The sequence below is a fragment of the Schistocerca piceifrons genome, chromosome 5 (assembly GCF_021461385.2).
Source record: "Schistocerca piceifrons isolate TAMUIC-IGC-003096 chromosome 5, iqSchPice1.1, whole genome shotgun sequence".
Taxonomy (NCBI): Eukaryota; Metazoa; Arthropoda; class Insecta; order Orthoptera; family Acrididae; genus Schistocerca; species Schistocerca piceifrons.
This window is the reverse complement of record NC_060142.1, coordinates 250,931,702-250,946,221: the sequence shown is the minus strand read 5'-3', so window position 1 is coordinate 250,946,221 and position 14,520 is coordinate 250,931,702. Positions and strand designations below refer to the sequence as shown.

At 41.7% G+C, this 14,520-nt stretch overlaps 1 protein-coding gene across 2 annotated transcripts in view; it reads left to right on the top strand.

Moving 5' to 3' along the window:
* Positions 1-14,520, top strand: part of LOC124798389 (cytoplasmic dynein 1 light intermediate chain 2) — a 120,832-nt gene that overhangs the window by 88,237 nt on the left and 18,075 nt on the right. For both annotated transcript variants that reach the window (XM_047261764.1, XM_047261765.1), the window contains exon 9: positions 464-578. In XM_047261764.1, coding sequence (XP_047117720.1) covers positions 464-578 — 115 coding nt within the window. The remainder of the gene's footprint in view (positions 1-463; positions 579-14,520) is intronic.

Here is a 14,520-nt window from a genome sequence, read left to right as displayed (position 1 = left end):
GTGGACCAGATTAGGTGCCCAAGCATAACACAGTAGCCAGTCCATTGTGGGGATGGGAGATGTCACACCCGTACATCCGTAGCCTCTGGCGACATATGGCTGACACTCTTGGCGTCAGAGCTGAAAACTGAAAGCCTTTTACCACATACTTCACCTTGGTGATAGATGACAGTCCTTATGACAATCTTTCCTACCTCACAGCTTAATGTGTGGGAAGCACTACTTGCTCCTAAAACAGTAGAACATATTTCGGCCTCACTTTTGGTAAAATTGATGATATTGCTGGTAACATGCAATCTAAAATGCTGAACATTATTTACAGTTTATATCCTGCAGTATTTTGAGCTACATTGTTAAGTCTGTTATTCGTTTGTGTGTGTGTGTGTGTGTGTGTGTGTGTGTGTGTGTGTGTGTGGTGTTGCTGTTGTTGTTGTTAATCCATATTCAAATTTCTTATCTTCAGATTGACAGCACAAAACCAAGTGTGACAGGCAGTGGGGAAGGAGTTTTAGCTAACTTCTTCAATTCACTGCTGTACAAGAAGACAGGTGGTGGGCCACAGACACCAAAAACACCAGGTATTTATCCCATTCTCCTCCCCCCCCCCCTCTCTCTCTCTCTCTCTCTCTCTCTCTGAAAGCCCTGCTCTGCCTCCCTTATTGCTTTTGGATCTGGAAGGTCAAATTTTTTTAAGTAAACTTATCTTAATGCACGTATTGCATCATATGGCTCATGAGTGAGTGTAGTCTTGATTTGTGTCTTTGTATAATTGATAACATTCAATTAAACCTTACAGTTCGTTTGTTACATTACAGCATATGACCAACTATTTTTATAGGGACCAATTTTTAATGTCTGTGTGTTAGTTTTTTCACAAATCCTCGTTGTTAAGTTGTCTGTGTAGTTCTGTTGTTTAATTAGTTATAAGAATTTTATTTGGCAGTTAAAAAATGTAAATTTCACATTTAGCAACACATTGTTTACAGAGTAGTTGTATAATGAAAAGAATGCTGGGTTTTGGCAAGAACACACAGAAATTTGGCAAGAACACACAGAAAATGTTGTGGGGAAGGCGAACCAAAGAATGTGTTCTATTGGTGGAACACGTAGAAGATGCAACCAGTCTACTAAAACTGCCGACACTAAGCTTGTCCATCCATCCTCTTTTGAGTACTGGTGTGTAGTGTGTGAGCCTTACCAAATAAGATTAATGGAGTACATTGAGGAATTCAAAGAGCAGCAGCACATTTTGTATTATCGAGAAATAGGGGAGAGAGTGACACTGACATGATCCAGGAATTGGGGTGCACATTATTAAAACAAAGGCATTTTTCGGTGCGGCAGAATCTTCTCATGAAATTTCAGTCACCAAGTTTCTCCTCTGAATGTGAAAATATTTCGTTGGCACTGACACGTAGGAAGAAATGATCATCATAATTAAATATGGTAAATCGGAGACTGCATGGAAAGATCTAGGAGTTAGTTTTTTCTGCACATTGTTTGAGATCAGAATAATAGAGAATTATTGTGATGGTGTTTGATGGACCCTCTGCCAGGCATTTAAATGTGATTTTCAGTGTGTCCGTGTAGATGTGGATGTAGATATAGGGTGAGCACCTCTGCAAGGACAGTGGCTAGTAAATTTCTGTGATCTTTAAAGTGAAGTATAGAAAAGATGATTATACATTATACATATAGTAAATATGTAGATTCTTATGGAAAATATTGCCTTTTTTACTGTAAAGTTCTTACTGTGCCAGTTACTGTAATAGAGGCTGTTTCAGTTCATGTTCCCACTTGGGGGCAGCTGGGTGCCCACAGGTACAGGTGGGGCAGTGGTGGGGAAAAGGCCAGTGGGCACGTTTGGTGATGCGTTCAGAGCTTGTGCAGAATGTATGGCTGGTGGGTAGCCTACACTAGCTGCACCTGCCAGCAAATGAGCTGAGGTGTGCACAGCAGTGCCCACACCCTCTGGGGCAGCACTGGAACAGCCTACTCTAATACATATTACTAGAGAACTGATCATTGAATACGTAATGGTTTCTTTAGTGGTTGTTGTAATACTGGTTACCATTCTAGCTGTTTGTAAGTTTATTGGATTCTCTCTTCTTTTTTCCCCCTCTCTTCTGAATGTGGCAACTAAGATTTGTATTTTTCCTTTGTGGTAAAAGTGGGAGACATGTTGCCAAAGATTTCTTTACGGTTTCACAAACCAATTTCTAATGGATCAAATGAAGTCTGTAAGACTGTTAGATTCCTGAAGAGGGGCAGCAGCCTTTTCAGTAGTTCCAGGGGCAACGGTCTGGATGTTTGACTGATCTGACCCTGTAACATAAACCAAAATGGCCTTGCTGTGCTGGTACTGCAAAAGTCCGCAAGCCGTGGGGTACTGTGAAAGTCTGATAGCTGTGGAAAACTACAGCCATAATTTTTCTTGAGGGCATGCAACTTTACTGTATGGTTAATGATGATGGTGTCCTCTTACGTAAAATATTCTGGAGGTAAAATAGCCCACCCATTCGGATCTCCGGGCAGGGAATAGTCAGGAGGACATTGATATCAGAAGAAATAAAACTGGCATTCTACAGTTCGGAGAGTGGAATGTGAGATTCCTTAACTGGGCAGGTAGGTTAAAAAATTTAAAAAGTGAAATGGATGGGTTATAGTTTGACATAGTGGAAATTAGTGAAGTCTGGTGGTAGAAGGAACAAGACTTCTGGTGAGGTGAGTACAGGGTTATAAATACAAAATCAAATACAGGTAATGCAGGATTAGGTTTAATAATGAATGAAAAATTAGGAGCATGGGTAAGCTACTACGAACAGCATAGTGAATACATTGTTTTGCCAAGATAGATACGAAGCCCATACCTACGACAGTAGTACAAGCTTATATGGCAACTAGCTCCACAGATGATCAAGAAATTGAAGAAATTTATGATGAGATAAAAGAAATTATTCAGATAGTAAAGGGAGAAGAAAATTTAATAGTCATGGGGGACTGGAATTCGATAGTAGGAAAAGGAAGAGAAGGAAAAGTAGTAGGTAATATGGAATGAGAGTAAGAAATGAAAGAGGAAGCCACTCGGTAAAATTTTGCACAGGGCGTAACTTAATTGTAGCTAATACTGGGTTTAAAAATCGTGAAAGAAGGTTGTATACGTGGAAGAGGCCCGGAGACACTGGAAGGTAATGATAAACAGAGATTTAGGAACTAGGTTTTAAATTGTAAGACATTTCCAGGGGCAGATATGGACTCTGACCAAAGCTATTGGCTATGAATTGTAGATTAAAACTGAAGAAACTGCAAAAATGGACGAATTTAAGGAGATGGGACCTGGATAAACTGAAAGAACCTGAGGTTGTAGAAAGTTTCAGAGAGAGCACTACGGAATGATTGACAAGAATGGGGGAAAGAAATACAGTAGAAGGAGGATGGGAAAAAAAGGTAATCGGGAAGTGCAAAATCGCTAAGGGCTAGAGGACAAATGTCAGGATGTGGATGCATATATCACTAAAGGTAAGATAGATACTGCTTACAGGAAAATTAGAGAGACCTTTGGAGAAAAGAGAACCGCTTACATGAATATCAAGAGCTCAAATGGAAAACCAATTGTAAGCAAAGAAGGGAAATCAGAAAGGTGGAAGGAGTATATGGAGGGTCTGTACAAGGGTGATCAACTTGAGGACAATATTATGGAAATAGAAGAGGACGTAGATGAAGATGAAATGGGATATATGATACTGCATGACAAATTTTACAGAGTACTGAAAGACCTAAGTCGAAACAAGGCCCTGGGAGTAGACAACATTCCATTAGAACTGCTGTTAGCCTTGACAGAGCTAGCCCTAACAAAACTCTACCATCTGGTGAGCAAGATGTATGAGACAAGTGAAATACCCTCAGACTTCAAGAAGAAGATAATGATTAGAATTCCAAAGAAAGCAGGTGTTGACAGGTGTGAAAATTACCGAACTATCAGTTTGATAAGTCACGGCTGTAAAATATTAACACTAATTCCTTACAGACGAATGGAAAAACTGGTAGAAGCTGACCATGGGGAAGATCAGTTTGGATTTCGTAGAAATGTTGGAACTTGTTTGGCAATACTGACCCTACAACTTAGAAGATAGATTAAGGAAAGGCAAACCTGTGTTTCTAGCATTTGTAAACTTAGAGAAAGTTTTTGACAGTGTTGACTGGAATACTCTCTTTCAAATTCTGAAGATGGCTGGGGTCAAATACAGGGAGCAAAAGGCTATTTACAATTTGTACAGAAATCAGTAGCAGCTATAAGAGTCGAGGGGTATGAAAGGGAAGCAGTGGTCGGGAAGGGAGTGAGACAGGGTTGTAGCCTATCCCCAATGTTATTCAATCTATATATTGAGCAAGCAGTGAAGAAAACAAAAGAAAAATTTGGAGTAGGAATTAAAATCCATGAAGAAATAAAAACTTTGAGGTTTACCAGTGCCATTGTAATTCTGTCAGTCACACCAAGGACCTGGAAGAGCAGTTGTAGGGAATGGACAGTGTCTTGAAATGAGGCTATAAGACGAACATCAACAAAAGCAAAACAAGGATAATGGAATGTAGGTGAATTAAATCAGGTGATGCTGAGGGAATTAGATTAGGAAATGATACACTTAAAGTAGTAAAGGAGTTTTGCTTTTTGGGGAGCAAAATAACTGATGATGGTCAAAGTAGAGAGAATATAAAATGTAGACTGGCAATGGCAAGGAAAGCGTTTCCGAGGACGAGAAATTTGTTGACATCGAGTATAGATTTAAGTGTCAGGAAGTCTTTTCCGAAAGTATTTGTATGGAGTGTAGCCATGTATGGAAGCCTTCGAAATGTGGTGCTGCAGAATGCTGAAGATCAGATGGATGGCTAGATCACATAACTAATGAGGAGGTGCTGAATCATACTGGGGAGAAGAGGCATTTGTGGCACAACTTGACTAGAGAAAGGGATCGGTTGGTAGGACATGTTCTGAGGCATCAAGGGACAACCAATTTAGTATTGGAGGGCAGCGTGGGGGGTAAAAATTGTAGAGGGAGACCGAAAGATGAATACACTAAGAGATTCAGAAGGATGTAAGTTGCAGTAGTTACTTGGAGATGAAGAAGCTTGCACAGGCCGGCCACTGTGGCCGAGCGGTTCTAGGCGCTTCAGTCCAGAACTGTGCTGCTGCTGCTGCTGCTACAGTCGCAGGTTCGAATCCTGCCATGGGCGTGGATGTGTGTGATGTCCTTAGGTTAGTTAGGTTTAAGCAGTCTAGGGGACTGATGATCTCAGATGTTAAGTCCCATAGTGCTCAGAGCCAAGCTTGCACATGATAGAGTAGAATGGAGAGATGCGTCAAACCAGTCTCAGAACTGAAAATCACAACAGCTACTTCAAGACTGTTTACTAACTTGTCTCACTTCATGCTATCTTTTCAGGTAAATAAAGAACACTAGTGGAATGCAGTCTCACTTATTATACAGTAACTTACTAATGACCTCAGGTGGTATATTGGTTAAGACATTGGAATGATACTTAGAAACTGGTCTCGAATGTGTGAACTATTGCAATTGACCCCCTTCTCCCTTTGTGTCACTTCATGCAAATTCCAGAATGGTTCCCTTAGTAAGACCACAGTACACATACTTAGATATGTTTATCCAAATGAGAGAATGGCCTTCATTTAATGACCTTTAGGTTGGCCCAATGTTCAACTTCAAACAATCCTCCTCCTCCTCTAAAAATGTGCAGCAATCTATGCTTCTCTCCTTTTCCCTTCTGCCCCACCCACTCAGCCTCCCGTTGCTGCACTTACCATCCCACTATACACTGGAGTGACAAGTCGTGGGGTATCTCCTAATGTTATCGGACATCATTTTGCCCTGTATAGTGCAGTAATTCGACATGGCATGGACTCAACAAGTTGTTGGAAGTTCCCTGCAGAAATATTGAGCCATACTGTCTCTATAGCCATCCATAATTGCAAAAGTGATGCCGGTGACAATTTTGTGCCTGAACTGACTTCTTGATTATGTTCCATAAATGTTCGATGGGATTCATGTTGGGTGACTGTTAGCCAAATTATTCTCTCAAATTGTCCAGAATGTTCTTCAAACCAGTCGCAAACAATTGTAGTCTGGTGACTCCCGCATTGTCATCCGTAAAAATTCCATTGTTTGAGAACAAGAAGTCCACAAACAGCTGAAAATGGTCTCAAAGTAGTTTATTTGCACCAGAGGTCCCAGTCCATCCCGTGTAAACACAGCCCACACCATTATGGGGCCACCACCCACTTGCACAGTGCCTTCTTGAAAACTTGGGTCCATGGCTTCCTGGGGTCTGTGCCATACTTGAACCCTACCACCATCTCTAACTGACTGAATTGGTACTCATGTGACCAGGTCACAGTTTTCCAGTGGCCTAGGGTCCAACATGGTCAGGAGCTCAGGAGAGCCACTCATGTTGGTCACCTGCTGCCATAGTCTGTTAATGCCAGATTTTGCCACACTATCTTAAAGGATACATTCGTAAAACGCCCCACATTGATTTCTGTGGTTATTTCACGCACTGTTACTTGTCTGTTTGCTCTGACAACTCTGTGTAAAGGCTGCTGCTCTTGGTCTTTAAGTGAAGGCTGTGATGAGAGGTAATACCAGAAATTTGGAATCTCTGCCAGCTCTTGACACTGTGGATCTTGGAATATTGAATTCCTTAACGATTTCTGAAATGGAATGTCCCATGTGTCTAGCTCCAACTGCTCTTCTGTGTTCCAAGTCTGTCAAGTTCTATTGTGCAGCCATAATCTTGTCGGAAACCTTTTCACATGAACTACCTGAGCACAAATGACAGCTATGCCAATGAACTGTCCTTTTACGCCTTGTGTAGGCAATACTACCACCATCTATGTATGTGCATATTGCTATCACAACTTTTGTCACCTGAGTGTATTGTCCCTGCCACATCCCTTCACACCCCCACAGGCAGCACTACGATGTCTTCCCCCACACCTGTCCTAATATCCCTCCCCTCTCCTACACCTCTGATGTGATCACCTTGCCATTGGAACTGCTATCCTCCTTAGTATGGGCCCTTTCTGCTGCCAGCCAATGCAGTAGTGGGCCAAAGACATTACAGCAGGTATTCAGAATTGTCAAAGGGCCCTTAAACGTCTCAAGTGACATCCCTCAGAAGATGCTCGTCACTTTTAAGCAGCTATATAATTAAATGCAGTAAGGAGGAGTGCTGGAAGCACTGTATCTCCTCTTCGAGAATGCCTCTTCAACCCAAGTACGATTCAGCCTTGTCAGTCTGCCAGTCCGCTAAATATCAACAACTGTACCAAGTCTCCTCCTCCATGGTGGTATATCTGCTGATGTGTTGGTTCTTGCAGAAAGCCTCATGATCTACTTTGCGACAGAATCAGCATCCTCTTCTTACCTGGCTACTTACTGAATGCTTAAAAGACAAATTCAGGGCATGCCCCTATCGTCAAATTATGTAACAAACCTTTCACTAATGGGTAACTGCTTCAGGCTCTTGTTGTATCATGATACAGCCTCAGGCTGTGATTAAATTCATAACCACATGACTCAACACCTGAATGTTATTGAGACACTCCTTGTCAGGACCTTCAGCTGTATTTGACCTGAAAGTATTTTCCCTTTTGTGATGGTGAGGTAATATGATCATCCCACTCCTTGCTTTCTTGTTTTAATCTCTTCTACCTGTTTCTTGCGTGTCTCTATGATTTTCTTGTCCTCTTTCGTTCCTTGTAGTGTTTGTTGCCTTTCTGTCGTTTTGTGGTTTTCCGTCCTCCCCATTTTGTGTTATAAGCCTCATTAGTTTTATTCTCACCCTTGTGGCATTATTTTAATCGGAACAAGGGACCGATGACCTAGCAGTTTGGTCCCTTCTCCTCCTCTTTTAAACCAACCGCCTAACCACTCCTTAAACTAGGTAAAAACCGATCATCTATCTACAGATACTGACCAGTTAGCCTTACCAACGTGCTCTGCTAACTGCTTGAAAGGATTGCTGAGATTGTTAGGCTGTCACATGCAGCTAGTATTTAGCTGACAAATATGGGGTGGCCATGTTAGTTTTTTATCAAAGAAGAATCCTGAAAAGCTGGCAATTGTGCTGGCTTCTCAGATAACAGGGTTTATAGTTCCACTATCAGCGTGACTTTCAGGAGGAATGATAGACAACCAATTATCTGGTTATGTTGGAAACAGCGGTCCAACATGCCTTTTTCTAAATGCCAACATCTCATCCCAGACTTTTTGATCTGCATAACATGTACCACACTGTTTGGTGTCATCAAATTTTACTTACCCTGTGTGGCTGTGGCTTTGAAGGATTCCTTTATATTCTTCACTTTGTATCCAAGTGGTTGTTTTCGGTTAGAGGTGGTATGTCTCTCAGCTAACAAGAAGTCTAAGAGAATGGCATCCCACAGGGCTCAGTGATGACTGTATAACAGTCTTCCTCATCTCTGTCTGCCCAGCGACATCCCCCTCCCCCAAAAAATGACAACTTTTGCATTTTTAATTTGTTATAGTCTGTCTCTATTCTTGGTTGAGTGCCAGCTCCAAGGAGCCATTCAAGGGAATACTGCTTGAACCCTTTCCCATGGCTTCCAGTTCTTTCCCACCAAAATGAAAGTCAGACATTTCTGTCATCATGGTATGGTCCGTCATGGCCCAGGATTGTAATTGGGTATCCAGTGCTTGGACATTGTTGCACAGCCCTGATTTTTAGGATTCATTTTTGATATAAAAGCTAACATGGCTACCCCATATTTGTCAGCTAAATACTAGCTGCATGTGCTAGCCCAACACACTCAGCTTTCTTGCCTATACCTATTAGTGTATTAGTGTGTGCATCACACTATTCTACTCCAAATTTACCAGGCCCAGGTCTTGTACCAGGTGGACTATGCTTGCCGGGTTTATGGCTCAGCAGCACCTTCAGCTTTGAAATTATTGGACCCAGTCCATCTTCCTGGAGTAAGAGTGGCCACTGGTCCATTCTGGACTAGTCTTGTAGACCGTCTCCTTGCAAATGTGGGTATCTTCCCCCTTCATTTCCAACAGTGCCAACTCTTGCTCACTTACGCAACCACTATTCGACAGTTTCCTAATCATCCAATTTCTTTTTGCATACGAGAAGAACCAGTCCTCTGACATCTGCCCACAGATGGGGGTTACCAGTTGGAGTGCACCTCGCGACTCTGCCACGACCTCTGCCTTTCTGTTGTGACTCACCGATCTTTCAAAGTGCCGCCGCGCAGTTATGCGCGTCCTCACATGCGGCGCTGTCTGCCAGCCATGCAGCAGCAGTGCCACGTAAGCGGCCAGCCAGCGGCTGCTAGACTCGGACTCAGTTATGATTTGACTGTTAAAAGTGACACACGTCTTACTCTGTTTACTTGATCTGTGACTTCATGTATTGCGTCGTCCTTGAAATATATTTGTTCAACTTGAAGTTATAACAATTGGCGACGAGGTAGTGAATTTTTCTTTTTCATTGTTGACCCACGTGTTTCCATGGCTACTTTAGAGCAACTATTGCAAGGTCTCATAGAACAGCATACGCTTCTCACAAATGCTATTCGTGATTTCGTCATGGCATCCAATGCGGGGCGTATCTCGTCGTTCTCTCTACCTCCTTTACCTCCTTACGACGAGACGGCGGAAGACTGGTCTGATTACGAAAAACGTCTTCGACAGCACTTCTTGGCATTTCATGTCGCAGACGACCAAACATGTAAGTCTTTGTTCCTTTCATGGATTTCACCTCAAATGTATCAGTTGTTGTCGCAATTGGCTCCTTTGAAAGATCCTGTGTCTTTGTCCTTTGCTGAAATGTGCTCACTTCTGTCCGTTTATTTTCAAAAGCATACGCATGTGGTAGCCTCTTGTGTTGCATTTTATCGTTGTCAAAAACAACGAATCAATCCTATCGCACTTGGGCTGCTGCACTTCAAGGCCTCCGTAGAAAGTGTCAATTTGTTACTGAAGTTCACAAAGAATCCTACGCCGATTCCATGGTACGGGATGCTATTATCCGGTCGGCGCCCGACAAGAAACTTAGGCAATGTGCCCTTCAGTTGGCGAATCCGACTCTCGAAGTCCTATCCATCGCTCAGTCTTTTGAAATTTCTCGTGCCGCTGGAGCTCAAATAGAGGCATGGGGTGACGTCGGGGAAATAAAACCTCTGTGCACTGTTGACAATGCGTGTGGCGTGTCCCCACCGGCCGACGTGGCTGCAGTACGCTCCCAAGCGCAGCCTTGGCCTAACCGTTAACAAACCTCTAAGAAACTGCAGCAAAACCCACGGCAACTTCCTTCATGTCTGCGTTGTTTTACGAAACATTCACGAGAGGATTGTCCACAACGTTGGGCCGTGTGTCACAAATGCAAAAAAAAGGGTCATATGTTATCCGTTTGCAAATCCAACCGCATACATGATGTTCATGAACATTGCGCTGATTCTGATTCTGTGTTTTCTGTCAATTGTACTTCATCCCTTTCAGGGAAGTTATTCCTCACTGTCCAAACACTTGGTCGAGATGTCCTCTCTCTGTGAACTCGTATGTCAGTGGCACACCCAAGTGGAATTCATTCAGAATTTTTGATTGGTGTACCACAGATATATCAAGTGAATCTTGCAAGGTAATTTTCTCATTCCTGGAAGTAACTAAACTATCACAGTGCCACTAGGTATGTTCCACTACGTTTTCATGACCCTATCATAGTCATGGCAGTATGATTATATTTTGAGAGGCAGTGTCTTTCTTGAGCTAACAATTTAGGAGTGCATCTGGACATCAGTGATGCAGTGGTTTAATTGCTTTTCCTACGGTGTCATGCGGAGTATTCTATTATTTACAGTGAGGGAGAAGAATGGAAAGTTCCACATACCACTACAGTACTATGAAAGAAATTAACGTAATTCACTGAGCTACAGATCTATTTCATTGACAACAGCATGTAGCAGGACATGTGAACAAACAATTCGTTCCAACATTATGAAATACACCAAAATATATTGCCTGTTGACATCAAACCGGCATGGGTTTGTAGAGCATCACTCTTTTGTGACACAGCTGGAACTTTATTTGCATGATGTACTGTGTACAGGGGCTCTCAAACTGGCTCCGTATTTGTAGATTTCCAAAAAGGATTTTGATATAATTACTCATAAGCAGCTTTGCTATGGACATCCCATCAGTTTCTGCACACTATGATCTTTCATACATGAAATAGAATCCAGTCGCTCAACTGAGACAATAGTCTGCAGGATAGCAATGTGGTTGGAAACCACTTTTGAGGAATGATAATATTAGCCTCTTTGCGACCCTATAAATATGGAATCAATTTGAGAGCCCCTGTACACAGTACATTATGCAAATAAAGTAATTGCCAGCTGTGTCTTACAAGAATGATGCTTTCCAAATCCATGCTGGTTTGCTGTCAATAGGTTTGGGGGTATTTCATAACATTGGAACAAATTACTTGTACACACGTCCTGCTACGTGTCGGTCAATTAAATGGATCTGTAACTCAGTGAAAGCCAGTGCATCATTGATGCACAAGGTGCACTCCTTAATTGTTAGCTCACTCAATAAAGAGACTGCCTCTAGAAATATAATCATCCTGCTACGACTGTGATAGGGTCATGAAAACATAGTGGAACATGCCTAGTGTCACTGTGGTAAGTTTTGTTACTTTCTGGAATGACAGAATTACCTTGCAAGATTCGCTTGACATATCCGTGGTACACCAGTCAAAAGATTCTGAATAAATTCTACTTAGGTGTGTCATTGACTTATCAAATATGTGTTTACAGACAGGGCAGATTACTTTCATGCAGCAAATACAACTAATCTCGTTGTCTACATTGTGAATTATCTGTAACAGGCATCACAAGGGCAATGAGGAGGCAATGAATGTTGCAGTTCGCCACTTGCTCCATGAAACTGTAAAGAGTAAGAGGCAGTAGCTCTCAGTTCCAAACTGGCATGACAAAAACATTTTACCTCCTTTGTGAGAAAGCTACAAACAGCTATATTGAACTCAGAATGACATCTTCAGAAATTTTGTGGACTTAAGTCGTCTTGCTATGTTCAATAACCAGTAGATCTAGAGGTCAGAAACATAAAATACTGTGGAAATGCTACTAAAAATACACAAATCTGTTAATGAAATCGTATCACTGAATATTCTGTTAAACTGTTTCATTCAGCAACTACCCTCACAGTTACTGTCATATTTACATTGTAGCCTTGTAAAGCTACTTGTGTATGAAGGAAGACTTTGTTTAATTAAGATAGCCATTTGCAGTAAGGTATTATGATGAGACACCATTGCATTAGTATAGTACATATTAATAGCATTTCCCATTAGGTTGTAGAACAAAATGGACACAGATATCAGAGAAATTGTCAACAACATATTCCACCTCATTATCAAAAACCATCTGATAGTAAGCATGTAGTTTTTCGATCCCATTCATGTAGTGACTTGCTGTTTCCGAGGTAAGCCATCTTTAAAGTGCAGTTGCCAAAACAAAAGAAACAAAAACAAGAAAAAGAAAACAAAACAAAGTTTCTTGGGGGTTGATCAATTAGAGGTGAGAAAGGTAAACACATGCTGGTGCCATATTTGAAGACGTGCGGTAGGCGTGTTTGCCAATCAAGCTCCTTAGTGCTGTCTTCCAGCTGGCATTTGTTGCTCTGTGACTGCAAGGCGTCTCTTCTGTTGGCAACAAATATCAGCTGCGAAGGACACATCCTTTTGAAGCAGTTCATAATGCAAAACACTTTTGTGCCACAAGATATATCTCAATAACAATACATTTTGTGGCCATATACAGGCTATTGTTTGAGATAGTGTTTGTTATGGCTTATACAATATTTTCTCCTTATGGAGTTAGCATTGTTGTGGTCTTCAGTACTGAGACTGGTTTGATGCAGCTCTCCATGCTATTCTATCCTGTGCAAGCTTCTTCATCTCCCAGTAGTTACTGCAACCTACATCCTTCTGAATCTGCTTAGTGTATTCATCTCTTGGTCTCCCCCTATGATTTTTACCCTCCACGCTGCCCTCCAATACTAAATTGGTGATCCCTTGATGCCTCAGAACATGTCCTACCAACCGATCCCTTCTTCTGGTCAAGTTGTGCCACAAACTCCTCTTCTCCCCAATCCTATTCAATACTTCCTCATTAGTTATGTGATCTACCCATCTAATCTTCAGCATTCTTCTGTAGCACCACATTTCGAAAGCTTCTATTCTCTTCTTGTCTAAACTATTTACCGTCCATGTTTCACTTCCATACATGGCTACACTCCATACAAATACTTTCAGAAATGACTTCCTCACACTTAAATCTATACTCGAAGTTAACAAATTTCTCTTCTTCAGAAACGCTTTCCTTGCCATTGCCAGTCTACATTTTACATCCTCTCTACTTCGACCATCATCAGTTATTTTGCTCCCCAAATAGCAAAACTCCTTTACTACTTTAAGTGTCTCATTTCCTAATCTAATACCCTCAACATCACCCGACTTAATTCGACTACATTCCATTATCCTCGTTTTGCCTTTGTTGATGTTCATCTTATATCCTCCCTTCAAGACACCATCCATTCCGTTCAACTGCTCTTCCAAGTCCTTTGCTGTCTCTGACAGAATTACAATGTCATCGGCGAACCTCAAAGTTTTTATTTCTTCTCCATGGATTTTAATACCTACTCCGAATTTTTCTTTTGTTTCCTTTACTGCTTGCTCAATATACAGATTGAATAACATCGGGGAGAGGCTACAACCCTGTCTTGCTCCCTTCCCAACCACTGCTTCCCTATCATGTCCCTCGACTCTTATAACTGCCACCTGGTTTCTGTACAAATTGTAAATAGCCTTTCGCTCCCTGTATTTTACCCCTGCCACCTTCAGAATTTGAAAGAGAGTATTCCAGTCAACATTGTCAAAAGCTTTCTCTAAGTCTACAAATGCTAGAAATGTAGGTTTGCCTTTCCTTAATCTTTCTTCTAAGATAAGTCTTAAGGTCAGTATTGCCTCACGTGTTCCAGTATTTCTACGGAATCCAAACTGATCTTCCCCGAGGTTGGCTTCTACTAGTTTTTCCATTCGTCTGTAAAGAATTCGTGTTAGTATTTTGCAGCTGTGGCTTATTAAACTGATGGTTCGGTAATTCTCACATCTGTCAACACCTGCTTTCTTTGGGATTGGAATTATTATATTCTTCTTGAAGTCTGAGGGTATTTCGCCTGTTTCATACATCTTGCTCACCAGATGGTAGAGTTTTGTCAGGACTGGCTCTCCCAAGGCCGTCAGTAGTTCCAATGGAATGTTGTCTACTCCGGGGGCCTTGTTTCGACTCAGGTCTTTCAGTGCTCTGTCAAACTCTTCACGCAGTATCATATCTCCCATTTCATCTTCATCTACATCCTCTTCCATTTCCATAATATTGTCCTCAAGTACATCGCC